We start from the raw sequence: 26944 nt of genomic DNA on the forward strand, positions 1-26944 counted from the left end.
ATGGAGAATCTTTAAAAATTTTGTACAAGTTAGAGCAGTAAAACTAGTAGTCTCAACAAATCTAGTATTATTTAAATAAAATTTGCTTCCCTAAATTCAATCAATGATTTCAATTGCATACTGTGGCCTTAGAAATTTGTTATTACTTTAAAGTCTTATATGGTATTGTATGCTTTTGGCCCCCTACTGCAACGTTGTTTTGCTCAGGAATGGTTAAAAATCTTCTAGAATTAAGATATTTTAGCATTTTTTTGCAATCCACTTCTAAGGTTTTATTGAAATTTTAGGAATTTTGTGAGCATAAAGACCAAGAGTCAGTGACAGAACTTGAACTGTTGAATTGGGATAGAAAATTTAGTGTATCATTACTAGTTCTGAAATTATAGTAGGGGGAAAAAAGTACTTTTTATTGTTTAAAAATTCAGCAAAAGAAAAGAGTTCTCTGTGTGAGGTGATATGTATTTATATGAAAAAGGTGTGGAACTAATTTGACCTAGGCATTTCAGTGCATTTGGCATTAATAATACAAAACAACTGAGAAGATGAGAAACTGATAGGATATACTGGGCACTGCTGTGTTTTTAATATTTTTTGAAATTGCAGAGAAATTTTCTACTCCATTTCTCTTTTCTCCAGTAAAGAAAAACATTTACTGTAATCTGTAAATGAAAATTACTGCTGGAATTATTGACTGAGATATGAGGATCAAAGGAACATTACATTATTTACACAGTGAGCAGAAGGGCCATTCCAAAAACTGGAATCAGGTGAAAAAAGCTGCACAGTGCAAAACCAGAGGCAGTAAGGAGACTAGCAAAGTGTTAGGTGGTTATTAGAATATCTGAAAAGAAAACCTAAATGTATTTGAAAAGATCCTGTAAGACAAAACAAAATTTTAGAGTGACGTTTTAAAAGCCTGTACTCTGCCAAGGACCTGTTTGTTTCCCTAATTTGAAATTAAATGTATTTTATTGAAGATTTTTTGTTCCCATATTTTATGAAATTGAATTGTACAGTTTTCAGTTGAAAAATTTCTCTCCTTCATTGTTTTCTAATATTTTTCAAAAAATCTGCAGGGGCTTAGGCAGGGCTCACAGTAAGGGATTTTGCACAGATGTTGGAAAGAGCTTAAAGAGGGAGAAAATGTTTATGACTAATCCTTCATCTATATTTAGACTCTGGCAGAAACACAGGGAGTATTTCATAGAGGACAGACGAGGCACAGTGTTAATAAATCTTCAAAAATAAAATGTACCAAACAAGTCATGTACATAGTTACTGTTAATGGGTGTTCCAGTGATATGAAGAGACCAAGAGACACAGAATTTTTTATCAGGAACATCTCGTGTTCTAAGCTCAGGTGAAGGAAGATATTCAGCCTTTCTTAATGGAGCTTTGCATCAGCATCACTCCTAGGATTTTGTTTAATCTAGGAACCCATTGGTTAGGTTCCTGCACTATAAATGTTACCACTAAGAAAATAGGGACTTTAATCAACCATAGTTTAAGAAAGAGAGAAATAGGGAATATATGTTGATGTTGGTGAACAGTAATGACAAGACTGCTGATACACTATTTTATTTTTGAGTACAGTATTCATTTCATCATCTGTCATATTACCCAGTCATATTCTATTTTTTGTACTCTCATATGTCTATTATCTGTACCTTAAAAATTCTTTTAAGGAACTGTACTGGTTAATTTTACAGGTAATTTTGTTCATAGAAGAATGCATTTTTATTGTCCTTAAAGTGATTATAAACAGAAACATCAATTCTACCACAAAATTACTACTGCTAACACTGATAGTGAATTTTTCTCAGTTTTTATATTTTTTAATGTATTGCTTGAAGGGTAATTGTGGGATGTTTTCTGAGGTATTATACCTTCTTATAGATATTTTCAAAAGGAAGAATGGGTAAGATTGTTTAAACACAGTCGTACAGGGACAGCAGTTCCTTGTGTTTGTGTTGAATATCCTTCTTATGATAGTGACTTTTCTGAGAAGAAAGGGGAGCAGGTTTTATTTGAATTTCTTCCAGAAGAAGTATGGTGTTTTCCTGCTGAACTGAGGTCCTTGTTTCAAAATCCCTTCTGGCTAGAATAGGGCAAATACTACTTAGTGAGACTAAAAAGCATTTGCAGATTTTTTGGTGGGTTTAAAATATTTTTTTTTTCCTTTTTTTAGAGAAAAATGTGAGTGTGAAGTATGAAATACTCTAATTTCATGTGAATTTTCCCTAAAGAGATCTATAGGAGCTCATGCAAGCAGAATAATATGGAAAATACTTAGGACTTTACACAGGAACTGTAAAATACCTTAGATTTTTAGTTTTGGAATCATAATTTTCTCATGGATTTTTTATGTATTTATATGTGAATAATTTTGAGTGTATAGTAGTGATAAATGAAGAGCTGAGTGTACTGAGAGGCAACCACATCATCTGTGAAAAAGCATTATTTATTTCTATTAGTTTGTTTTTAACTGCTGATGTAGCTAAGGTTTCTGTTTGTCTTTATGCTCTCATGTATTGGGACTTTCTTTTCAAGCTATCTAAATTATGAAAATATGAACTCTCCAAAGGAAAAATAATAGATCTTATACATAAACTTTTGAATATGTTTTTTAGGAAGTCTTTCTTTTGGGAAGTAATCATCAGCTTCTTGAGTCTAAAGTTTGCAGTTGTATACAAGTACCTATAAAAAATATGTGACAAATTCTAGTCTAAGCTCCTATTTGCTTTGTTTATTTCCAGCAATTCCATCAAGCTAGTGAATCTGTGCTCTATATTTATCAGCACGTGGCTGACAGCAGCTGGGTTCATACATTTGGTGAGTGCATTTCCAAACACTTCAGTGACTGTTTCTGCCGCCTCCCTGCTGCTCTGGGTGGCGCTGGGCAGAGCGCAGTAAAAGGCGGTGCGGTCCGTCCGTGTCCCCGAGCTCGGGCGGCTCGGGGCGGGGAGCGGCAGAGGGCGCTGCTCGCCCGGCAGCGCCCCGAGCGTGCGGCCGGTGCGGAGCCTCCCGCCGCAGCCGCTGCAGAACTGCGCCCAGCCGTGCGGGAGTGCATCCCAACCCCTCCTTGTCTTGTGGTATCGGTCGTTTAATGCTCGCCCGTAAAAAGTTGCACGGAGATTTTGAGTGTTTTAATTTATTATGTATTTCTCATTCACGTAGAACCGTATTTTTACACTCTGGGCAAATGTAGCATTTCAATCTAGAAACAATACCCTTTTCTATTTTTGAGCCAACAGAGTACAACACCCCTTAAATGTTACATCAAGACCAAGGGAATGTTATTTTCTAGGGCTTGGAATTTTTTTCCTTTGTTTTTCAATAAAAGCTTTTCTATTCTACTGTAGGAATACTCAAACTTCAACTTTTTGCTATGGAACAAATTTTAGATGGCACACTCCTTTCCCACTGACAAATTTATAATTCTGTCTCAACAGTGGGTGGCTTTTTGAAAAAAGTATTAGCATTCCACTAAAGGTGCCAGTAATGCCTTCAATAGCTTCATAATATTTCAAAACAAAAACATTGAGGAGTATAATTGCATTAAAAGTGAAATTTATATTCTGAACACATTTTTTTTAAAAGAACTTAACACACTACATAAGTAAGTTACATTATTTAGTGGTGCCTGGAAAAGATGCTTCCCATAAATGATCTGAATAGCAAGGCTGTATATATTGGCAAAAGAACTGTAGGGCTCTATTTGGCACAGGGTCAAGTTCTGTATTTGATGAAAATAAATCACAGGAAAGGATTCAGTGTTCATGACGTGCCAAATTATATATCTATGTACACGCACAGGCACGTGCATATATGGGTAGAGTTAATTCGGGGTTAATTAGAGTCAGTTATAATTAATATAATTCATTATATGTTTTCTTGTACATTGTAGGTGGAGAACTCAGGGGATCCATGGGAAAATTTCCAAAATAATCAACCGCTGACATACTGGGAATGTGTTTATTTGCTGATGGTTACAATGTCCACTGTTGGCTATGGAGATGTTTATGCAAAAACAACCCTTGGTCGCCTTTTCATGGTCTTCTTCATCCTTGGGGGATTGGTAAAAATTCTTCTTTATATTCCTCTTAATATTCCAGTTACCTTAAAACTTAATCCTGTATATCTCAATGTTGTAATTAAAGAAACAATAATATCTGGATTAGTGAACTAAAATTAATTATAAAACGTTAAAGTATGTTTAATATGCATTCTTTCCTGTAGATAAATATTTCAGCAGAGCTTGTCAAATTAGTTCAGAATTAGAATTTTTCTAATCCATTGAAATGAGTAATGCATGTGAATACATGAAGTGCCTTAATATTTCAACATGCAATGTTATTTGTAGTCCTTTACTTCTTAGTGACTGATTGTAGAGCATTTTTGGGGGTTGCTATTGATATTTAAAGGCACTTTGCGGTTTCAGAAGTCCTACCCACCCTTCTGTGTTCCTTCCCAGAATTCCAACAAACACTGTGGCTTTGGACTGCCTTAAAGAGCAGCTTGCCTGATCCAGATGATGGCAAACCGCATTCTATTTAATTTCAAACATCCTTTCATGTCATGTAGTACAATTTTAGCTCACAGTTTATCACATGACCATAACCGCTATCCTTTTATATCAGCAATTTCTCATGTTCTTTGTCCTGTATGTAAATAGCACCCAAGTTAATATTTGTCTTGCCAACTTTTCCATTATTGTCAGTGCTAGTAATATTATTACACTTGTTGCAATGTTCTCTAAACTAGCCAAGTTTGTTTTAGTATGTACCCTGTGCAAGGTAAATGCTATGTGAATGTAATGTATATTGTGCCCCCACACACGTGCATAGTTACTTGACCCCATCCATTGGTTTCACATATACATACATCTCACAGAGGTGGTATGTATACATAAAATGCTATGAATGCCATATATTGGACTCACACAGATGTGTATGAGTGTTACATATATGCATTCTCATCTGTTTATTGACATGTGAAGACAAAGATCATGTCAAATGGCAGTAGCTCTTCGAAGTATCCAGCCACAAGGAAGCTGTTTGTTGGACAAAACATGGCAGAATAAGTTTTATTTTCTCCTCAAAACCTTTTTTCTATCACATGTTATTCCAATCCTTCTAAACCCAAGAACTTTTGGAAAAGTTTTTTTGGGGGGCGGGGGGTGATTTTTTTGTTTCTTGATGGGGAAATAACCCATGATTTAATCTTGTTTTTGTTGTCTTTTAAATTTTTACAATGCGGGGAAGAGTCTGTATTTTAAAACAGAAATGTAACAGTAATGATAATACTTGGCTTTGGTTTTTTTGCAGTGGGGCTTGGATAGGTTTTTTCCCCCTCCCCTCTTTAGGAATAAATAGACCTGTTTTTTGTGGTTAGATACCAGTTTGAAATAATTTTGTTCTTGTTTTGTTTTACATGTCCATTTTTCCTTTTTTGACCACTTTCTTTATTTATAAGGTGTGTACCTTCTCTAAAACCAACTTTTACATTGAGCCCTCTTGTTTTGTTTGATAAGAAATTTTTCATTTTTAAAAAAATTTTCTTTTTAAACAACTGCATAGATCTAATTCTTTTGCATTTTCAGATCTTAAAAATATATATCTTCTGAAAATATTCATCATCCCCCTTTCTTTGGCCTCTCTTTTTAGTCTTTTCTTCTGTCTCCTATCTTCTTCTTAGGCCATGTTTGCCAGCTACGTCCCTGAAATCATAGAGTTAATAGGAAACCGCAAGAAATATGGTGGTTCCTATAGTGCGGTTAGTGGAAGAAAGTAAGTATCCCAAGAGGCTCTGCTGCCTCTGCTGCAGTAGAACACTCTCTGCATGCCATTTTCTTTTTTTTTTTTTGTGTTTTTGTTTCATGCATGTAGGCAATGTTTGCTCGCTACGTGCCAGAAATTGCTGCTCTCATCCTTAATCGGAAGAAATACGGCGGAACTTTTAACTCAACCCGAGGCAGAAAGTAAGTCCAAAAAGACCAGGTGTGGTTGTGGGACTCTAAAGAGCCCCTGAAGGTGGTAACAGCTGACTCACAGCTTACAAGGCCGTGTTCTTTGACATCAGATGTTACCACTGGAGAGTTGTCACACTATAATTAGAGACCTGGGCTGTGCTATGGTACAAGTCACAACATTTTGTCCCTACGTCAAGAGAACCTGGATACTGCTCAGACTGCACTGATATATCTTGTAAAAACTGCTGCTATTACATATGCAGTTCACTTCTGCAGCGAGGGTGAAGTTTCACCATTTTGGGCATCAGAATATCATGTTTGTCTCTTAACTAAGTGACAACGATAATTTGCATGATTTTCAGACAACTTCAGAAAACTCTGTTTTACTGGATGTAAAAAAGGAGATATATATTTACCAGTTTGTTTGGTTGGACTGACTATGTAAGAAGTCTAGTAGCCCTGTTTCTCAATGTTCAACCAGCAGATTCAGATCTCATGCAGCTTTTTCTGATTTTCCATGGATATTGCAAACTCTCATGAGTTGAGAATCTGTGACCAGGAATTTTAAAGAATTTCTCTTCCCTGTATCACATTAAGTGTATCTGAAGAAGAGTAGGCAGTAGCCTTAACAAAGAGTATGGTAAAAAACCAAGCCTACTATTTTTGCCTGGTGGCAAAGTTTAAATTTTATTGGACCACATTGCATTTCTATTGAAAGCCTGCTTGTTTTTTTGACCAAGTTAAAACTAGCTCTCTCTGGCATTCCCAGCTCCTGGTTGTGCTGGGATAAAGCCTTGACTGAACTAGATATCATTGGCAATATAGAGAGATACAGCACAATATCACCTTTAGTGTTGCCATCCTTCATTTCATTACATGCCATTGTGACATCCACTGGTAGAGTATATTTGCCCTGAAAGTCCAGTCGTGTAGAGTCCTTTTCATACGATATAAATAAAGTACTGCAAGAAGTTTCTCTAATGAATTGTCCCTATTCTTACTTTAAGAAGATAATTTTTACTATGTTCCCTTCAAATCATTACCCATGCAACATTCTGTTGAAGTGGGTTATGGTTTTATCAAGTTATTTCTCCTCTCTGTGCAGCAGAAAGACTGTAAATGTCTCACAGAGCTAATTCTAGAGCACTGTTTTGTATCACTGTGTAGATAAATCAAAGTTTTAAAATTAGATATAACTTCTACTATTTTTCGTTCAATACTATTCAAGCAATTAGATAGTGAACTTCAATATGTGCATTTATTGAGATACCCTCAGATGTCTAAGGTAAACTGTAAACACTGATGTTGAAACTTACGTACCTAGACAAACTAAATGCCTTGATTTATTTCTGGGAATGAGTAGTATTGTTAATTTCCCAAAATATTTATTTGTCACAGACACCAGGACAGTTTCATATTTATATTCATACTTGTTTTCTCAAAGAGAAGTGTTCCAAACTCAGAACGTATCCCTCTGTTTTCAAAGCTCTAAAGAAGTTACAGCAGAGGGGAATATGGTTAAAACCTGTTTTGCACACAGAGTTTGTCCCTTCCCTTCTACATTGTCACTAGTACCCAGCATTGCTCAGATGTCTCTAAATTTGGACCTGATCTTCAGTCACAAACCCACACCTTGAAAAGCTCAACTTCAGATTACAGGCTTCTGCTAGCTTTGGGGCGTGCTTAATTTTTATTTTTTCACTTTTTGTTTTTGTCTTTCCTTATATGCATTGTCTATTTGTTTTTATCTCACTCTGTCGTCAGTGCTTTTTTTGCTGATCTTTACTGCTCATATAATTTGTTGCTTGAAACTCATCTCTGTCATCAGCATTCAAACTGTTCAATTTACTTTATGCATTGTTTTCTGGTTCAATTATTAATTACTAAGTAGTTTAAAGATGTCCTGCTTATGTGGGTCTTTCATCAGAGAATCTAAGCTTGGGAACTGCACAGTAAAAAGCCATTAGGACCCCTTGTTTGATGTTGCTTTTGCAGTCAGTAGAACAAGATTGATGAAATGTTATGTTTGGCCAAAATTGAAGTTTTCATTTGGAATTCAGTGTTGAGAGAATAGATTGTCAGAACCAATAAGTTTTCCTTTGCTTGGGATATGGGCATGTGGTAGTAATTAGCAGTATAAGGTCTTTAGTTGAGCAACCAAGCATAGATTCTGGCAGCAAAAATAATGAGAAACTGCAGTTGTTCTATTTCTTATGTCAGAAAGTTTCCAGATTAAATGCATTTCCAATATGAAAACAGCTGAATTTTGGTGAAAGATATAGTTTCAGCCCTTGAAACAGCAAATGTGTGTACTTTTTAACTCAGTACAAAATAGATAAATGCATGGAATCTGCTTTGCTACATCTATATATATGTTTATACATTGTCGTGGTTTAACCCCAGCTAGCAACCATGCCAGGAAACAGCACAACATGTTGCCTCCTAAACTCAGTGTGTGTAATAACATGATTATTAAACATTTAGTCAGAAATTAAAACCAGAGTATGATTAGGTATGTTTTGAGTTTTGCACTAAGTGACTTTAACACTATGGAGAGCCTTGCTACGGATTGGTAACTATAAAGGAGCTAGAATGTGTGCATAAGAATTATTGATACAAACTTCACTAACTAAAGAAGAGAAGTAACAAATGTGAGCTCACATTTCATTTTGCTTTTCAGCCAATAAAGTCCCCAAAGGATCATAAACTATACAGGATTCATTTTGCATAATAAAGAACCTTATTTTTGTTTTAGATGAGACCCATACATAGAAACTTTGGAAATAAAAGTAGTTTGTAGACAGTTATCACTGGTTAACTTACAAGATAATAGGTTCATTTAGTTGTGAAAGTCCACAGGGATTTTTTTAGATTTTAAATTGAGTTCTAATGTCTGCTTTGTAATATTACTGTAAGGAGACTTCTAAGAAACAGGAATGTCTTAATAGTTTTTGATTGAAGTTTCATCTTCAGCTATTAAATAAACAGCAGTGCTTACTGTTGCATTTATACCAAAACGTCTGTACCAATATATCTATACAAAATTTATTCTGTATTTACTTATTTACTTTTCAATCAAGATTGTTCCCATTCCATTTTTGTATTTGTGTGTGCATACAATCAGACTGGATTTTAATTCTGTGAAATATTTTCCAGTTGGAGATACTAATTTATTGTAAACCAGTGTGCACAAACCTCTAGAAAGCCTATGAAAAGAGCATTTGTAAACTGATGAACTCAGCCTGATTTTTTCAGTCTTTACACTGAATTAATGACTTCTAATTCCATGGAAGAAAATGATTTTGTCTTTTTTATGCCATACTACTATCAAATCCAATGCAAAGTCTTTATGAGGGCAGAAAGTAGAACACAGCTTTGCATGAGTAGAGAGAGAGAGAGCAATGACCTGGCTGGGCAGGGAGGTTGGGCCATGGAGCCACTGTGGTCCCCTCCAGCCTGACCCATTCTGTGGTTCTAGCTGTGTTTATATAAGCTGCTTGCTTTGTCAGCATAGTGGAGGTTTATGCTAGACTTCATTACAGATTCAAAAGATGTAAAAATAAATTATCCAAGGCATTATTGTAGTTAATATGTAAGATTAAAAAAGCATTTTAATGAAATCACAGTCCTTTACTGTATAAGGTATTATAACCTCCTCTTTCTCTTCTCTCATGATCTGCTCTGCTTCCCAGAGATTTCTACAGATTTCTTAAATTTACAAACCATAAATTACCAAATCATCAACATATCAACAGGAATAATCATCTGTTAGAAATTCCTTCCAGAAGGAAACATGGGATTCAATAACTAAACTTCACAGAGGAAAATAAAAACTGTAGACAGATAGATATGGTAAACAGAAAGACAAACAGATAATTTAAGTTGACAGGTCATATTGGACTCATTAGACATATGAATTTCATTACAAATTAGAAAAAAGAAAAGTTAAGGCTTAACCAAAGAAAAGGTCCATTTGCTGCAGTAATGAGAGGCATAGCTCCAAAGAAAGTGACATTAAATTCTTATATTAAATAATTTGATGCAATATGTAAGATATTATTTTTTCAGTGGGATGAGAATGTAATAAGAGAATGTGACATGGATTACATTATGGTCCCAGGGGTGTCTCTATTTCCCATCTGCTTACCATTCTTCTAATCCCACTTTTTCAAATGAAATTTCACTTAGTGATAAAGAAAATCTGATGAGTGTTAAATAGACTGACAGATAGAAGAAACAGGAGAAACTTCTTTCTTTTCCAATTTTGTGTATATATGAAACTATATCCATTCTTTTGAAAGTAAGAAGGGAAATGTGGGAAATGACATATAAGAAGATCATGACTTTAAAATGTGTATTTGAGGTCTCATACCATGTTCCATTCCTACAATAATAGCGCTTCTTTTATATTTTCAGTTGAAGTTTTAAAAGTTCCTTTTCTCTGCTTAAACTTTGAAAAAACCCTTTTGGATTTGGCATCAAATAGCAATAGTTGCTGTTCAAATTTTGACCCAAGAAAGACTGAATCTGGTTTATACATCTGCTGATCTACCATATTCTACAAACTGTACAGTACATGGCATTCCAGGCTGTGTAATGTGAGATGGCAGAAGTGATTAATTGTTCAGCAAGTTTTAGAGACTTCTTGCTTTCACTCAAGTTCTGTTGCAGAAAATTACTCATGACATTTTGGGATGATTTCTGTGGAGAGAAATGCACTGGCTCTGCTTATGGATGAAATGCTAAAAAATCTGAAGAACCTTTCTTAACTCCTGCATTGCTTACAATGGATTTAATTATTTTTTGACTCACTGAGCAGTTAAAAAACACATAAGGTGATTTGAAAATGATTAATAGTGGGAGAAAGCAATGTATTTAATATAAACTACTTTCAGTTGATTTCAGAAGTAAAAACAGGATGGCTTGTGTATGTGATATCTGTCACACAAAATGTTACAAAAATGAAGTCCAGGTTTTGGAGGGATTAGAACAGTCAGTTAAGGTCTGTTTGCAAGCAAGATGCTAATGCTGGAGGTGTAGATTACCCCTGCACTTCTCTGTAAGCTTTGTGGTGTGGGCTCCTTGTGCATGCTGTTCAGCAGGTTAGTTCTTCTATTTATAGTAAACTACTCACTGTTGTCTTCTGGTGATAGATGTGTTGTGCCTGAATGTTGTGGTATTTTTCATAAAAGCAGAAATACTCTAAATAATATTGCCATTCACACTGAATGAAAGGATGAATATTCATACTTTAAGCTACGGTGGAAGCCTCCACTAATCCCGACCCTAGAAGAAACAAATTGCTGTGCTTTTATTTTATTATGGCTGATTTGGAGGTGTGCATCAAACAAAGAATATTGACTTTTAAACTGGATTATAGAGAAACTTTGCAAAATTCTTTAGATCATGATCATAGAAATGCAAGATAAATTCATCAAGCTGTAGTTGAGCAAAGTTTAAACAAACAAAGCAGCCTAGAGTGAGTCAAGTAGGACAGCATGCCATTGCAAACAGACTTAGATGAAAGCTCCAATGTGTAGTTTAAACAAAGAAATGTGCTATTTATCCTGGATTTAAGAAGCTGAAATGCACTCTTTTATTGGTCACAAAGTGACTTAATATTTGCGTCAGAGAAAATTTCAAATTCATGACATTAACAATTTCCTGTTTGTGTTAATCTGATGTAGAATCTAGTAGGGTTCCACTGGTCTATACTGTCCACCACATACTGAATGGAGCTTTTTGAGTGCTTTCCTTTCTCTGTTTCATGAATTAAGAGAGAATTCAAAGGCATGGAACCTGTTGGAAAGAACAGATATTTTTTGTCAGAATTAAGCTCAGCAGCTGCACAAATATACTTTGGTTCCTAAATAGGTGACAGTTGAAGCTATCGGGTCCAATTTACAGAAATTAAAGGTACTGAGATATGTTTTCACATACTTCAGTTACGTCTCTGCTGACAGTATGGCCATATGCTTGTATACTTTTAAAGCTGACACATATTTTAGTGTCTGCAACACTTCTTAGTAACTGCAACGCTTTTGAGATTTTTAATCCTTCAAGAATAAATAATAAAAATCTACTTTTGGACAAACAGTTGTAGGAGAAGATGATCTTAAACTTGCTTGATGGTCCATTTGCTGTATCCTTTAATATATTCTGCTTGTCTCCTTTGTACTAGGAGATTTATAGAGCCTGATGGGAGAATCAGATTGAGAAATCAGCTTACAGTTTAGTTATTTTTTTACTGTACACGTTGGCTACATAAGAGATCCTTATAGGACCATCATCCTTGGGCTCAAGTCTTCTGTGAAAAAGAAGGAGAAACACTTCAGATTGTGGCTTCACAGCACTTACTACTCTGACAGAATTAATCTGAGAGGGGAGTTTATATTGAAATAAAGAGAAAGACACAGAAGCACACAAATGAATTTTGAGCTGAATTATCAGAATCCTGAGTAATGTTTTTAAATCATGAAAAGCACAACAGTCTAGAAATGTACTGTAAACTGATAAGTTTAAGAATGCATATCACCAATAGATAAACAAGCAGACTACATATAGATTCTCTGTTGACATTTATTGATTTTTTTACATAAGAAAACATGACTGACATCCATAATTTCTTTGAGCAAAACCTGTTAGACTTTCCAAGCTGCTGCATCAACCATAGCAGCCTGCTACTGGTATTAAGAGTTTCGATGGTCAGTGGATGAAGGAATGAGCAGAATGCTAAGCAGAAATACATGAAAAGGTCTGAGCATATGTATTTGATATAAATATCATAATTTTATAGAGGCATCTAGGTCAATATGCACCCCACTTCCTTTAGTTACTTTACAAGTGAATACCAAGTGTTCAACTGAATACTCAACAGAATTTTGTATTTATTATTGTTGAATTATTAGAACAGACTAGTTGGAGTGAGTTTTTTCAGGTTCTTTGTACTTATTCCAATAAAATGGATATTTCTTGCAAAATAAACAGGCAAAAGATTTGCCTTTTGTATTGTGTCCTCTGAAGGAAGAACCATACAAGATCCTTTTTAAAGAATCCCATTCAGAGTTGATCTGTTTTCATTTACAGTGCTATTTACATGGTTTAAGTGTATGTTCTCCATTATCTCATGTCAAAAATCTAGATGATTTAACTTTTGCTCATTTCATTGTTTTCCTTACTGAAACAGTTTGTCTCTGTAGTAGCTTTGGATTTTTTGTCTCCATTTTTGTTTACCTTATAAGAAGCTGGAGGATTTTTAGTAAATGGGTCATTATGTCAATACTAGGGTGGAAAAAAATCATTACTGTAGAGAATTCCAATTATGTGGAATCACAGTTGAAGTCAACTGTGTACATCTGTGCCAGTTCTTCATATTTGAAATATTTTCATATTTTTTCATATTTCTCAAATTCATTTTGAGAATGCTAAATATATGTGGGAGAGGATGGATTAGCCTCTCTTTGTTGATAGAATATGGCTCCTGGTAAGCTTTTGATTCTTTGTTAAAGGTTTATTTTGCAGCATCACAATCATATAGTATGGATCCCCACTGGTTCATTAAACCAGTTTTACATCTGATATGTGTACCAATGACAACTGCTACTTAACAAAAACTGTAGTCCTCCTAAATACCTATAATTAATAAAAATGTCTAATGTCTTTCAGTATGGCAAGGGACTTTATAGATTTTGTTTGTAAAGAATGAAAAAAAGAAATAATAGTAATGTACTAGTTCTGAGGTTTTTCAGAAAGAAAAGCTTAATGCTGAAGTTAGATATTTCGGTTGACCAAATGAACTGAATTCTGTGTCTTTCTACTAACCAACTCTTTTGCAGACAACAAAAGACATCCACTATGTGGATAGTGCATGAAAAAAAAGGGTGTTTTCAAAAAAAAATTAAAAAGTGAATACAATGGTTACTAAAACAAACAGAGGAAGTTATAAATCTTCAAATCATACACCGAACAGATTGGACCATTATAAGTTCCAATATAAACTCTTCAAGTTTTCTTAAATAATATACCTAATAACTCTCTGTGGGCAAGTAGGAAATCTGTTTTCAATTTCTTTTACTTCTAAGCAAAAATATGACTTACGTTAAAGGAAGGTTTTTTTGCTGGGAGTTTTCAACCAAAAATGAATGCAAGTATCTTATCAGAAAATGTTCTTTTAAAGCCAGGAGGTTTTGTTGCAGTCACTGTTCAGGACACTGACACGCACTGTATAAGAATAGCAAAGAGAAGAATAGATTCTGTCCTGCTCTGAATCAGAATACAAAAGGAAACCACAGTGCAGATGCCTTTTAAAACTCCAAAAACAATTAGTCCTGATACCCAAATGTGAAAGGTTTTGGTAGCCAAATTTTTTATTTTCACTGGAGCAGATTGCTGTGAGTCCCTACTCAGTGAGAATCATAACAGGATTGTACCAAATGCATCTGCTCTTAGCAGGAGCTTTTTGTAGCAAATAACCTCTACAGGTATCTGAGAGCATGAATTACCTTGTAATCTTTTGATAGTCTGGTAATTTCTTCAGCTATGCAATATTTTAGGTTGCAGAGCCATACTTTTAAAATGTGGACTCTAATTAATGACAGAAAAGAACCCATATTGAGTGAAATCAACCAGGGAGGTAATAAATTTTCTCCATTGGAATGCAGTGTATCAGAAGAGCATTCAGGAAGAGACCCAGCTAAAGCTAAGAGCACTGGATGTGTACAAAGGACTTCCCCTACAATCAGGAATTACTTCTGCTATCAAAAGCTATAAGCTATCCAGATGTAAAATTCAATTTCTTAATTAGGAATAGATGGAGACATTTGAAGAAAATAATACCCATAGTTTCAAATCAGTCCTCTTGGAAGACGTGCACAGACAGTATAAGGAATACAAATTATTATTTTTAGATGCTGTTTATAGTTGCCCTGGGGCTTGGTAGGTTTTTGATGCTCTATGGGTTTATAGCCAGGAAAAGTCTGGAATACCACCAGATAGAAAGAACTTCCCTATATGTTAGTGTAATGTAGTGTACCAAACAGTCTCTTCAGAATTCACAAGTAAACTACTAAAGTTTAAAATATCTCTTCAGAATCTGAAGCTTCCTGAGGTTTTCCATTGCTGCTTTATGTATAACAATGCACTAAGTACACCTGTACACCTCTGGCAACTCAGGCAAGTGGCCTTCAGGGAGGCAGGGGCAGAGTCCTTCTGGTGAGGGCAGTGTAGTCTTGGTTCTCCCCTGTACCCAGCATGCTGCAAACTCTGCCAGGCTGCAAACCTCCCAGAGGAACCTCCAGAGTATCCCTTGGCCCAAGGAGAAAGGCTGACCTGATATATATTTGGAATAGGATCTAGAGAAACATCAAGAAGAGACTAATGCTCTTTTTTCTCAATAGGTTGTCATTTCCATTTCTGCTTGCTTGCTTGTTTTACCTGCTTTGCAAGATTAACTCTGATTTTTCTATAACAGGCACATAGTTGTCTGTGGTCACATAACACTTGAAAGTGTGTCGAACTTCCTGAAGGACTTCCTGCACAAGGATAGGGATGATGTCAATGTAGAAATCGTCTTTCTGCATAAGTGAGTAATCTTTCAATTTTGGTCTTATCCTCTGTTACTAAAACTCATTAAGTTAAGCTGTATCTTCTGGGAAGACAGAGAATATTTAAAGCTCCAAATGACCTTAAGATTAATATTTGCATTTAAGTTTATTAAAAATATGTCTTGAGAAAAGTGTTTTTTTCCCTGCATTTTCCATAACCCCCTACTAAGTATATTTGTATGAAGCAGACAGACTTCAGACCCTGTTGTGTTGTCTGTGAGGTACATCGCTAAATGCATAGTTGAAGTGGGGATCAGGTTATGAAATAAAAAGTACTGAAATGCAAATAAATAACATCAGAGATTTTTTTTCAGTAGTAAATATTCCTAGGGAAACAACCAAAATTAGTAGCATCAGTAAAACTAATGAAAAACACTTTATGTTGTACAAACTTATGGTATCTGAAAACACCTTCCCACCCTGGATCTCTCTAGGAAAGTGCTTATTTTAAAATGCAGGCTATTTAGAAAATGAAAAATGTATGTGCAGATTCAGCTTTATTATAACAGATACTTTACAAATGTATTGACAATATACATTAAATTCTTGGCATGGTGATAATCAGTACTGCTCTTTATTCCATTATATACACATATATACACACACACACAGTATCTTGCCTTTTTCGTATGTGGAATTTGGAAAGGTGTGTTAATAAGGTTGATGTTTCTTTCAGGCTCTACATGATGTGTAAGTTAATAACAGTTTAATAACTAATACAATGCCAAATAACTAATACATTGCTGGCATTGTATTATTCCTCCCTTCTTCCTGGGGAGCAACTGCTACAGAAAGCCACGTGATAGGAGACAGTATCTTTTCTGTTCTGTAATGGCATCTGTTTGGAAGAGTTGCAAGTTATAAGTGTTATTTTTTTGCATTCAGCAATGCATTCTGCACTTGTTGTCAAAGAAAATTAGTAAAAAGTTAAGGATATTATTTGTGATGATCTGAGAGTGAAAGCTGATAACCAAGAATCAGTAGTACTTCCACAATTTTTTAATCTAGTCCTTTCAATTTGAACTAGAGATGACGTCCTCAAGTAAGTACATAGTTTTTTTTAAATTCCCTCTCTATGTAATAACAAGTGGCTGTGAGAGGAAATGGGGGATCAAGATATCCACAGTGAAAATGTGTGGTGATAGGAATCAGGAAACTGCACATTCACATGAAAGAAGTTTAGCACCTTGCTACTTGTTTGTGCCAGTAGCTATTAAATTCCTTCTATTTTAATGAGTGGCACCAGAAAACATATTTACAAGGTTGGTGCCACGTTATATAACTGGCACCAACCTTGTAAATATGTATATATTGACTGTAATCCATTTAATTTTTATTTTGTTTCTGGCAAAATGAAATGAGACAGAAAGCCATGGCATCATTGTATTTGTTTTAATTGTAGATCATAGAGGCCTCAGGGTCCCTGTCTGGTTTCATTTTCTGATTTTTAGAGATCTTGCATTGAGCTGTTTTATTCAACAGAGTCAGCTGTTCTGGGAATGAATAGTAGGGACATGCAGAGGATGATTGTGGTACTATATAATTTCTGGGTAAAATGTTGGGAGAGGATGTTTTCAAATGCTTGTACCCATACTTCTGGATTCACATCCCTTGGAAATGTACACAAAATAAATGTGGAGAGTAGCACAAGGTGGGCCAGAAGCACTGCAGCTACAAGTAAGGCAATGGTGTAGGCAATGTAGTGTTTATGTGTTAAGTAAAGCATGCTGCTTCCATGCCACAGAAAAAGCATCACCAGAAGTGTGACCATCTAAAATAAATAAATAGATGGGTTTGTAAATGCAGGAAATGGAGTAGTTATGGAAATTAACCTCTCATTTCCTCTTGTGTTTTCTTCCTCTTTCCAATGCAGTATCTCCCCTAACCTTGAGCTGGAAGCTCTTTTTAAACGACACTTCACTCAGGTGGAATTTTATCAGGGTTCAGTCCTTAATCCCCATGACCTGGCAAGAGTAAAGGTAACAGCTCTATTGTTCTGTTCTGCTAATTGACCTTTTTATACGTACTCCCTTCATTATTTGGAAAAACAACCAAACACTAAAGCCCTTCTTCATGTAACCCCAAAAGAATGTTTTTCCATCTCTATTATCTTAAGTAATAAATTATATCTATACTGGTGAACCTTTTTTTCCCCATATATGTAGATCTTCAAAGCTACAGCAACAGTGACTTAAGATACATTGTCTGCCATTCCATGGAGCACTTTATGAATTTTTCATTGACACTTCATTCAAAGGTGTATTTTACATTAATGTTTGATATAGCAAGATATTGTCTTACAGTAATTGCTTAAACTGTTGTTGTCTTAACTTATCAGAACAATTTAAAAATATTTTTTCACCCTCCAAACCCTTTTTGTATTGTCTAGAATCCAGAAAGAAAAATGCAAGTTAAGGTTTTTGGTAGATAAAGCTAGATAGTTTTGCTTGTTGAGATATTTATTTTCTAGAATTTCTAATTGGTAAATTATTTCATTCTCTTAAAGCATGAAGTTTGAAAAAAAAGAAAATTAAAGAAAAATCAAGTTGTCAGATACATCATTTTTTTTTTGCTTCTTTTTCTCCCCAATGGAATGTAAACTGGCTACTTAAGTCAATAATATTTTATTAGTATAGTGTAATTTGCACTTTCTGGAGTACTAATCATGTCTTTTGTCCATTTTGACTGCAGAAATTGCTTAAGATTTTTGTAAGCCAATGCACACTGTTTCAGTTCATCAGAGCATGTCCTAATTATGATCATAAAATCATGTGTTCTTATTTTGTGTTCTGTATTCCACCCTTCTTTATGTTGATATTTGGTTGTATACGCTGATAAATACATTTGTCATCTGCTTTGAGTTCTGTAAAGCTCAGGTTTGTGTGAATCTAGAGGTCCTGTGGAAGATGAGCTGTCCTCCTGTTGCTTTCTAAATCTGGTGCTCAGATTCTAAATCAGTTCAGCCACCTCTTCCTGTCTTGAATAGGAAGGTTCCAGGGCTTGTGGGAGCACTGCAACAGGAACTTCCGATGGATCTACGAGTCTAAATTCCAATATCTGGTTACAAAAGATTAACATTACCACTGATACAGAGTAAGAGTCATCAGTTGAACTGCTGGCCTACTCTGATCATCACAAGAAAATTTCAAGAAATTCTCTGCGTACACGAGAGTGGCCGTAATCCCTGGCGTGAACTTGTGTTAGCCTAGAAACATTTTGGATTACCACCATTGAGAAGTGACACTCACACTCATGCAGCCAGTGCTGGATTCCCTGATAGTTTATGAGGAAGGAAGAGCTGGAGAGAGACGTTGCTTTATATGTTTCCTTTTTCTTTGGTGTCTCAGATAGAGTCAGCAGATGCGTGCCTAATCCTTGCCAATAAATACTGCGCTGACCCAGATGCTGAAGATGCCTCCAATATTATGAGGTAAACTCTGTAGTTTTTAATAGCTTTTTGGTTCTTAACTCTGATTAGCTGATTTTATATCTGATCTGTTGCACTCAAAGAATACTGTAGGATAATTTTTTTTTTAGAGGAGAAATGAAAAGATCCTCACCAATATCCAGAGGTGAGAATACCTTAAATTCCTACCTCCATTGTTTCATCAGTCTGCTTTGCTATGTCAGAAGAGACACTTGGAGCACGGGCTTTGACACTGTTAGTCATTTTGTAGGAACTAGGGTTTGAGTATTCTGAGTTGAATGCAGAGAAGAAAGGGAATGCAGTCAGGTTGTTGCAACAGTACATGCATGAGTGCATGCACTGCACGGGCTGTGTCAATGATGGGACAGAAGCACCCTCAGTGCTTCATTCCTGCTGCTCCGTGGTGGACCTGCTCCTACAAATAAAGCACTGCTCAGGGCGTAGCAGAGTACACAAAGGAATTGTCTCCTGTCCCCATCTTGCTTTTTTTACACTGAAGACCAATCATTGCTTGTTTTGATTGACAAGGCATTTACAGCATTAGGGACCACCAGATCTCCTCCTGCTTTCCTCCTTGTAGTCTCTGAAGGGAGGAGATGAAACAGTCAGTCAGTAGATGGCAGCTAGAGTTACAACAAACCTAAGCCATTCCATTTTTTGTTTTGTTCATACAATCCTAGTTTTAGTGAGACCAGTCTCCTTTTAAAAATTAAAACTCAGAAATCTCAGTCAGTGATTGATTAAAAGTTCTCTAGAATTGGATTGGCCAGTGTTATAAACAGATTTTACTGTCGGATGTTTGCATGCTGTGTATTGAAGGAAGGGGAGAAATAAAAAAATGCTACTAAAGTTGCTCTTCTGTGAAACTACCACTGTGTGCAAGAGATGTAGATATCTGAGAAAGACACAAGGCTGACATCTAGTTTCATTTTATAAACGTAGTTTGAGTTGCAATGCAAGGAACTTTATTTTGACATTGATTGCATAAATACATTAAAAACATTCCAGTTGCAGATTGGTACATTCTTGGTAGATTTAATACATTTAATGTAATAAAATGCAAAAATTTTATTGTGAGTGAGGAATTCTCTTGTGTTTTGTCACAATTTAATTTTAAAAAATTGAATGTTTAATTCAACAATTCATGAAGAAATGGAAAATACGAAGAAAGACTTGTTTAAATAATGCAATTTCTTTACGTTTCCTGTTCTAGCTTTGATATGCTTAAAAGCACCAGCTAGACAGTCGTTTACAAGATACATTCTACAAAACATGAATGAAAACACTTATGGCATTCAGTCTTATGAAACTCATGATTCCATAATAAGTCAGATATTTTTTTCATTGTTTTATCTTCTTTTTCTACCTTTAGGTTTTAAATACAGGGCTTTTATTTTTTTTTTTTTTTTTGGTTGTTCATCTCTTTAATTTTGCTCAATGCTTTTTTTATAGTACAATATAAATTCATACATTTCTCAAACAATTTTCTTTCAAGCCACTTAAAATCTATACACAGTTGAGTAAATCTTGGATTCATTAAGTAATTTAGAATGCAGAAAATGTGCAGATTATGAAGGTAGCCCCATGTTTTATTAATTCAGTTATCAATTTTTATATTGATCTTTGGATTAATCCATCAAAATTAAGATGAATTTGCATGTGCAACACAAAATCATTATTCAGCGTACTTAGATATGATGAATATCTTGCAGCTATAAATAAGTAATATGTGATAGGGCAGAAGTTATTTTTTCAGGCATTTATCATTGGGAAACTTGATCAAGTATGTTGGTTCAAAGACTTGAAGATAATCACTGAGGATGAGAATGATGTAACAGTTTCAACTGCATTACTTTCCTAAAGGAAGGAGTATCTGAATAGTCTCTTTTTCTGCAAACTCCATAAGGGCAAACCATTCAACTGAATACTTCCTGAGGCTTACTGCTCTCTAGTACTAGCCACTAGTTCTTACCTCACTTTGACTATGTGTAAATATTTCAATGGTCTGGCATCAATCATTTTGCTTTACAGACAGATGAATAAGGAGGTACAGTTTTAATTGTGGGACTTGACAACACAGTAAAATAGAGGTATTTGGATGCATTATCCAAGTAACCTGTCAGTTAAAAGTTATTTTAATAGGTTTTTCTTTTTCATTTTAGAGTTATTTCCATAAAGAATTATCATCCGAAGATAAGAATTATCACTCAGATGTTGCAGTACCACAATAAGGTAATGTGATGGCCAGTGTTGCTTCTCCGAGTTTTTTGCTACACTGCATTCACTCATACATAATTTTTCTAGTTCCAGTAACCGCAAGCATTTTTCTTTCCAAACTAAAACATCTCAATAAACCTTGTCATGTAATCCAGTTAAAAATTAATTTAGTTTTATTTATATATGCAAGGGACTTTATCAAAATCTTGACATTTATGAGTTGCTTAGGATCTAATTCTCAAAGCTACAGTGTCCATAGTTGTTATTGATGACCTTTCACCACTTCAGTTCTGTAAGTTCTGCTCTTATTGTCTTGCTGGAGGTTATTGTGATTTTTTTTTTTATTCTGGTGAGACCATGTAGACCTGAAATTGCCAAGCAGGAGGTACAAAACAGATAAATTTGTGGTTTTTAATATAAAACATAGCCCAGTTGTGGGATTTGGTACTAAGAATATTGTGAAGTTCAAAATGATAAATCCACTTTGGAAAGAAATATGAAAAAATTTGTAATGGTAAATTTGTGACCCTTAAACACAATGAAGTCAGTTTATTCAATCCTGAGATGAGGAAGTCCATAAACTGCTGACAAACAAGGTTCGGAAGGATATATCAGATAACACAGTACTCTTATGTGGCCTGCTTCTTTTATTAGCTCTGAATGAATCAACTACTGCCCAGTGTTTGAGAAAAAGTTTGACTGGGTAAACTTTCATTTGATGAAATACGCAATAAAGCTGGTACTAGGAAGGTTTGATAACAACTCCTTATGCCTGTAACGTGTTGCTAGAACAAGAGCAACTACTGTAATGTCCTATTCCTGTATGTTATGAAAGAAACCTTTTTATAGAATAAAAGCAAGGTGTTTCTCTGCTTTAAACAGCCACAGAGGGGAAGTTTGTTTTTGTTTTTGTTTTTTTTTTTTTTTTTAAATACTCAGTTTGTTTGCTATTCCAATAGTTATGTCTTCAAGAATAGCTTTTATCAAAGTACTGAACTCTGGAATTAACTTAGGAAGGGAAACAAGGAGGAAAGACTCTGTGCTTCCTTGTATCTACAGAAACATAAAAGTTGCATGTCAGAGAAAATCCAAGTTATGCCAGTAACTGAGCAATATTTGTACTTATCTAAGTTATCAGTTTCAATACTGCAGGTATGTCTTGCTCAGTTATTTTCTTCATCCTGTCCTTATAAATAGTATTCTTAGAAAAAAAGGTTTGCTTTTTCACTGTCAGGTACTTTTCTTCAAGGTGGAAGAAATGAAATAGAAAAGATGTTGTTGTATAAGAAGATGTATACATTTTAAAATTCTAGTATCCTTTAAAGGTTGCAGCTTCACATAAGTTGCAATATAAGTTGTATTAGCTTCTTGTATATTATGTGTGTTCCTCATTAGTCAGGCAGTAGCTCAAAGTGCTGTAAAAGGAACATGCAGAAGGGAAGAAAAGCTTTACAATATTCTGCTTGGTCAGGTGTGAGGATGGACCTGACAGAGTGCCAGAGCCAGCATACCTTGAGAAGTGTAGCATTTAATCTCCAGTAGGTAAGAGTGGAACATTTCTCAGTCCTGAAATAGAATTAAGCTCTGAAATACTTGAAGTGCTTCTGCCTACTCAGAAAAAATCAAGGTATTAATAGAGAAAATAATTCAGAACTTCTGTTTCTGGTTCTTCACCTGTGGGATATTTTGTTTGTTTGTTTTCCAGGCCCATCTACTAAATATCCCAAGCTGGAACTGGAAAGAAGGGGATGATGCTATCTGTCTTGCTGAGCTGAAGCTGGGTTTTATAGCCCAGAGCTGCCTGGCACCAGGCCTTTCAACAATGTTAGCCAACCTCTTCTCTATGAGGTCATTCATAAAGGTAATGCCTTGTCTCATTAGAACATATTAGTCTGCAATTCAGGTTGTCAGAGACTGGAGTAGAGAACGTGACTCAAATGTGAAACAGATAGAAAGACAATAACAGATTTTGTAACACCAAAACAGCCAGCACACAGTTCCATGCAAAAGTTTTTTGCTGAATATCGGGCAATAAACCAGGTTCTATCAACTTGTGGGGTTTTTAAAAAATTTTTATTCAGCAAGTGTCTAGCCTTTAAAATATTTTCCAAATCGTCATCCATTTCCAGGGAGATATTTTTAGCATTTTGTGTTTCAGCTTGATTTTAGACAAACCACATGTTTGTCTATTAGAAAAGTTGCTGCTGCTAAAACAAAAATATGATTTATCTAAGTCCCACGTAGCAACAAAGTGCCAAAAAAAAGGGACTGGTCATTTTCGTTTTTTACATCAAAAGACCAGTGGACCTCTGACTGTGAGTGAATAAGGAACATGTGTTAAAGCTGAGGCCCAACTTCCCACAAGATCATTCATGTGTTTGCTTCTCCTTGGTCTAAGAGCTGTTTCAGACTTAGATTGCAAAACTGTAACCCAGTTAGACTTCTGTGGCAGCTGCACTGGTTCACTGGACCAAGGCCTCGATTGCAGCAATCATTGCATCCTTCCTGGTGAATCTCAGGGACACGGATTGCAGATGTAAAGGGTGGGCAGTTTCCAGTCTCACGAGTGTTCTTAATGGGATGGGAAACACTGGAGTGAAAGGTAGGGCATGGCCCACTTCAAGTCTATTGTGCAAGTAAGCTAAAAATAAAAATACCCTCATGTCCTCTGATGAGAAAGCCAGGACTGTTCTCTTAGAGGTGCATATGTTGGTGCAGGACAGCGAGTCTTTATTTGCTTCTTATAAATTCCTGACATTGTTATGAAGGTATCCTTAGAAGACAGCAGGCTTCCATGAAAAAATATTTCATACCATTCCATTTAATCAAAAAAGACCAGTTTTCAATAAGGAAACAGGTCTGGGCTCTGCTCTTTACTGCCTACAGTTACAATATCTTCATCTTTATTCATGTTCTAAAAAAACCCAACTGAAAGAAAGGAAAAAAAAAAAAAAAAAGGAAAGTTGTTTTACTTCAGCAAACCTGGAATCTGTCTGTGACTCTCAGCATATGTCCAATTGGATATTAATCCTTTCTATCTGTATCCCAGAAGAAAGCTGTATCTCTTGTGAACATCATTCTCCTTGCCAGTCAGTTTGGTCTCTCTCACTTCTGCCTGCTGTGGTAACCCAAGACTCTTGGGAGTATCAAACATTTGTGACAGTCACACTAATGTATGCAAGTTAGGGCAGCCTGTTGTATGAACTCGGGCTTGGTAACAGAGTACATGAGAAAAGTTTGTTCGCCTTCTGTCTTTCCAAAATCAGGAGGGGTCAGTTTTCTCCTATGGACATCCAAATATGTGGGTATCCTCAGAAGCCTCAGTCTTAATTCTAGCTATTTTAATACTGATTCTAAAAATCAGTGAAAAAGTTGAGAGATTCACAAAATGATGATATGTACAAATGTCTGACTGTGGAGGAACTGTACTAGAAATACACACGTACATGGCCTGGATTTTTATCTAAAAACCTTTAAATAAGTCAAAACCTGGATATGTACAGGTGTTTCCAAAAGTTATATCTCAAGACTTCTGCCATTATTTTAGCCAGCTATGTTTTCTTACTTTGTAATACATCTTTATAATAGTTCCTGTACAGTTACAGATTAAATCTCATTGATGAACAGTTTTAAGCTGAAGGCTCAGGAGTTACTCAAATTACATCTGAGTATTTCTCTGTACACAAAATAAGCATAAAAATAGAAATGAATTTGTCTTGGGGGAAGCTGTCATTGTCAGTTCTGCTCGTGTCTGATTATGTACAGTTATAAACAGAGTAGTGTGCAGTCATACCTTAACTTGTGTGACTTCAAGTGTCACCTCACATGGCCCAGGGAGGAAAAAAATGCCATAAGAGAGTGCATTAAGATTGCAATACTGGTTAATACTGGTTAAAAATATGTTTGCCACATAATTAAGAGTGAATTTTTTAGGCAAGTAAAATGCGTGTGTTCACTTCCAAAGATTTCTGACTAATTCAAAATCTGAATGTTCTGATTCAGATTTTTATTTTTCAAATAAAAGTACAAAAATTGAGTTTCAGTATGTTACTCTCACCCTGTTGGTGATAACAAAAGGTTTGTTTATTTAGCTGAAAGGATGATCTTTCCCATGTCTGTCTCACTCTAAAAACTTGAAAAGGAAAACTTACTGAATAGTGGCTGTGCATCATCAGTGCATTGTAGGAGACCAGCTACATTGATTAGAAATGCTGAAGAGGACTCTATTGAAGAGAAATATGTCCATTCCCCAAAATAACTTTCACCCCTTTTCATTAAGAGCATTCAATTTAAGTACTGTCAGACCTTCATAAATTCCTTAGGTAAACATTTTTAGTGGAGTCTCTCACCAGTCAGGAGATTGCCAGGAAAATGTATGGAAACTTCTGTATTTTCTAAGGAAAGCTTGAAATGTGGGTTTGTTCCGCCTCCATAGTGTGATTAGAAAGTGATTTAATGTGCCATAAATGTTTGGTCAGTCAGACACAAATGAACATGATTGATGGTGACATTGCACACATTTAACTCATTATGTGTTACTTTACAGTAAAATTATTTGTGTAAACAGTCTGCTCAGTGTTAGAAGTAAAACAAACTAAAAAACCTCAAAATTTTATATTTGTTCCTAATATTTTCCTTTTGGTTTTAGTAATGTAATATCATATGGAATCCTTTATATTCTTTTTGGCACCAAACTGAACAAAAAGGAAATCAGCTCAAAAAGATTAATGTTCTGTAAACACTTAAAGACAGATAGATTGCACCAAACTATATGCTAAGGAAAAAAAAAAAAAAAAAGAAAAACTTCACACCTCTAAACTGTATTTTAAAAATCCAGTCTTCTTATAATACAGACTGTTACTGTTGTATTCAAAAAGGAATTTGGACTCTTTATTTACTTGTGCAGTCTGAGAAAAAGATGGAAGTATTTTTCTGTACTGCAAATTCTGTATTGTTTGAATTAGCAAGTGCATACCAGAAGTCTGTCTATATGAAAAACATTGCAAAAACCAGATACATGGAGTAATAGGCAAAAGTGATTAAATTTTGTACAGGCCAATCCTACAGGCCAATCTACAACCTACAAGCCAAGTTAGTACTTTTGTGTAAATTAATAAAATGTGGAATGTGGTACTCGAGTGTAACACAAGTCCACAGCCAAATTAGTTTTGTCTTTGCTCCATAGGTAAGACAGCCAGTACTCCTCACTCCAGATATCAAAATTATCTAGAGCTGTCTCTATTATCCTCTAAGCTATTTTGAGAGCAGTAGTGTTTTGTGGGCTCTTTCAGCAGCTTTTGCTCACACCTACATGTATGCAATGTCCACTTAACATTCCTTTCTAGTCCAGGCTGAGAGAGAGACATAATAAAGCCACAGAGATTCCCATCATTTGGGTGCTTACCTACACTGATGGAACACATCAACTTGTTTGCTCTTTATTTTTGACCACCTAGGCAGCCTTGGAATATTCCAAAGTGTAGAACTGGAGAATGAACAGTGAATTCCTTGATGTGTAAGAGGGCTTTAAAAGGGGAGTTAGAAAGAAATGCAATGTTTCATTTTATTGTGAGGTTCTTCAGGAAGCTGCATAATAAACTGATTACCTGATCCTACTCACAGGACCTAGATCAAATATTAAATATAGCCTGTTACCAAATACAATTTTCTTCAGAGATCACGTAAAGATCTTCCTGACTGTAGTGTTTTTAAATCATTGATTATAGG

The 26944-nt window shown here is 35.4% G+C and overlaps 1 protein-coding gene across 19 annotated transcripts in view; it reads left to right on the forward strand.

The window, feature by feature from the left end:
- KCNMA1 (potassium calcium-activated channel subfamily M alpha 1) overlaps positions 1 to 26944 on the forward strand; it is a 423584-nt gene that overhangs the window by 270316 nt on the left and 126324 nt on the right. For all 19 annotated transcript variants that reach the window (XM_064430352.1, XM_064430354.1, XM_064430351.1 and 16 more), the window contains 8 exons: positions 2757 to 2832; positions 3908 to 4078; positions 5698 to 5789; positions 15441 to 15551; positions 17447 to 17552; positions 18921 to 19003; positions 21163 to 21232; positions 22923 to 23078. In XM_064430352.1, the coding sequence (XP_064286422.1) occupies positions 2757 to 2832; positions 3908 to 4078; positions 5698 to 5789; positions 15441 to 15551; positions 17447 to 17552; positions 18921 to 19003; positions 21163 to 21232; positions 22923 to 23078 (865 nt within the window). The remainder of the gene's footprint in view (positions 1 to 2756; positions 2833 to 3907; positions 4079 to 5697; positions 5790 to 15440; positions 15552 to 17446; positions 17553 to 18920; positions 19004 to 21162; positions 21233 to 22922; positions 23079 to 26944) is intronic.

This window comes from Passer domesticus, chromosome 8 (assembly GCF_036417665.1).
Source record: "Passer domesticus isolate bPasDom1 chromosome 8, bPasDom1.hap1, whole genome shotgun sequence".
In the NCBI taxonomy this organism is placed as follows: domain Eukaryota; kingdom Metazoa; phylum Chordata; class Aves; order Passeriformes; family Passeridae; genus Passer; species Passer domesticus.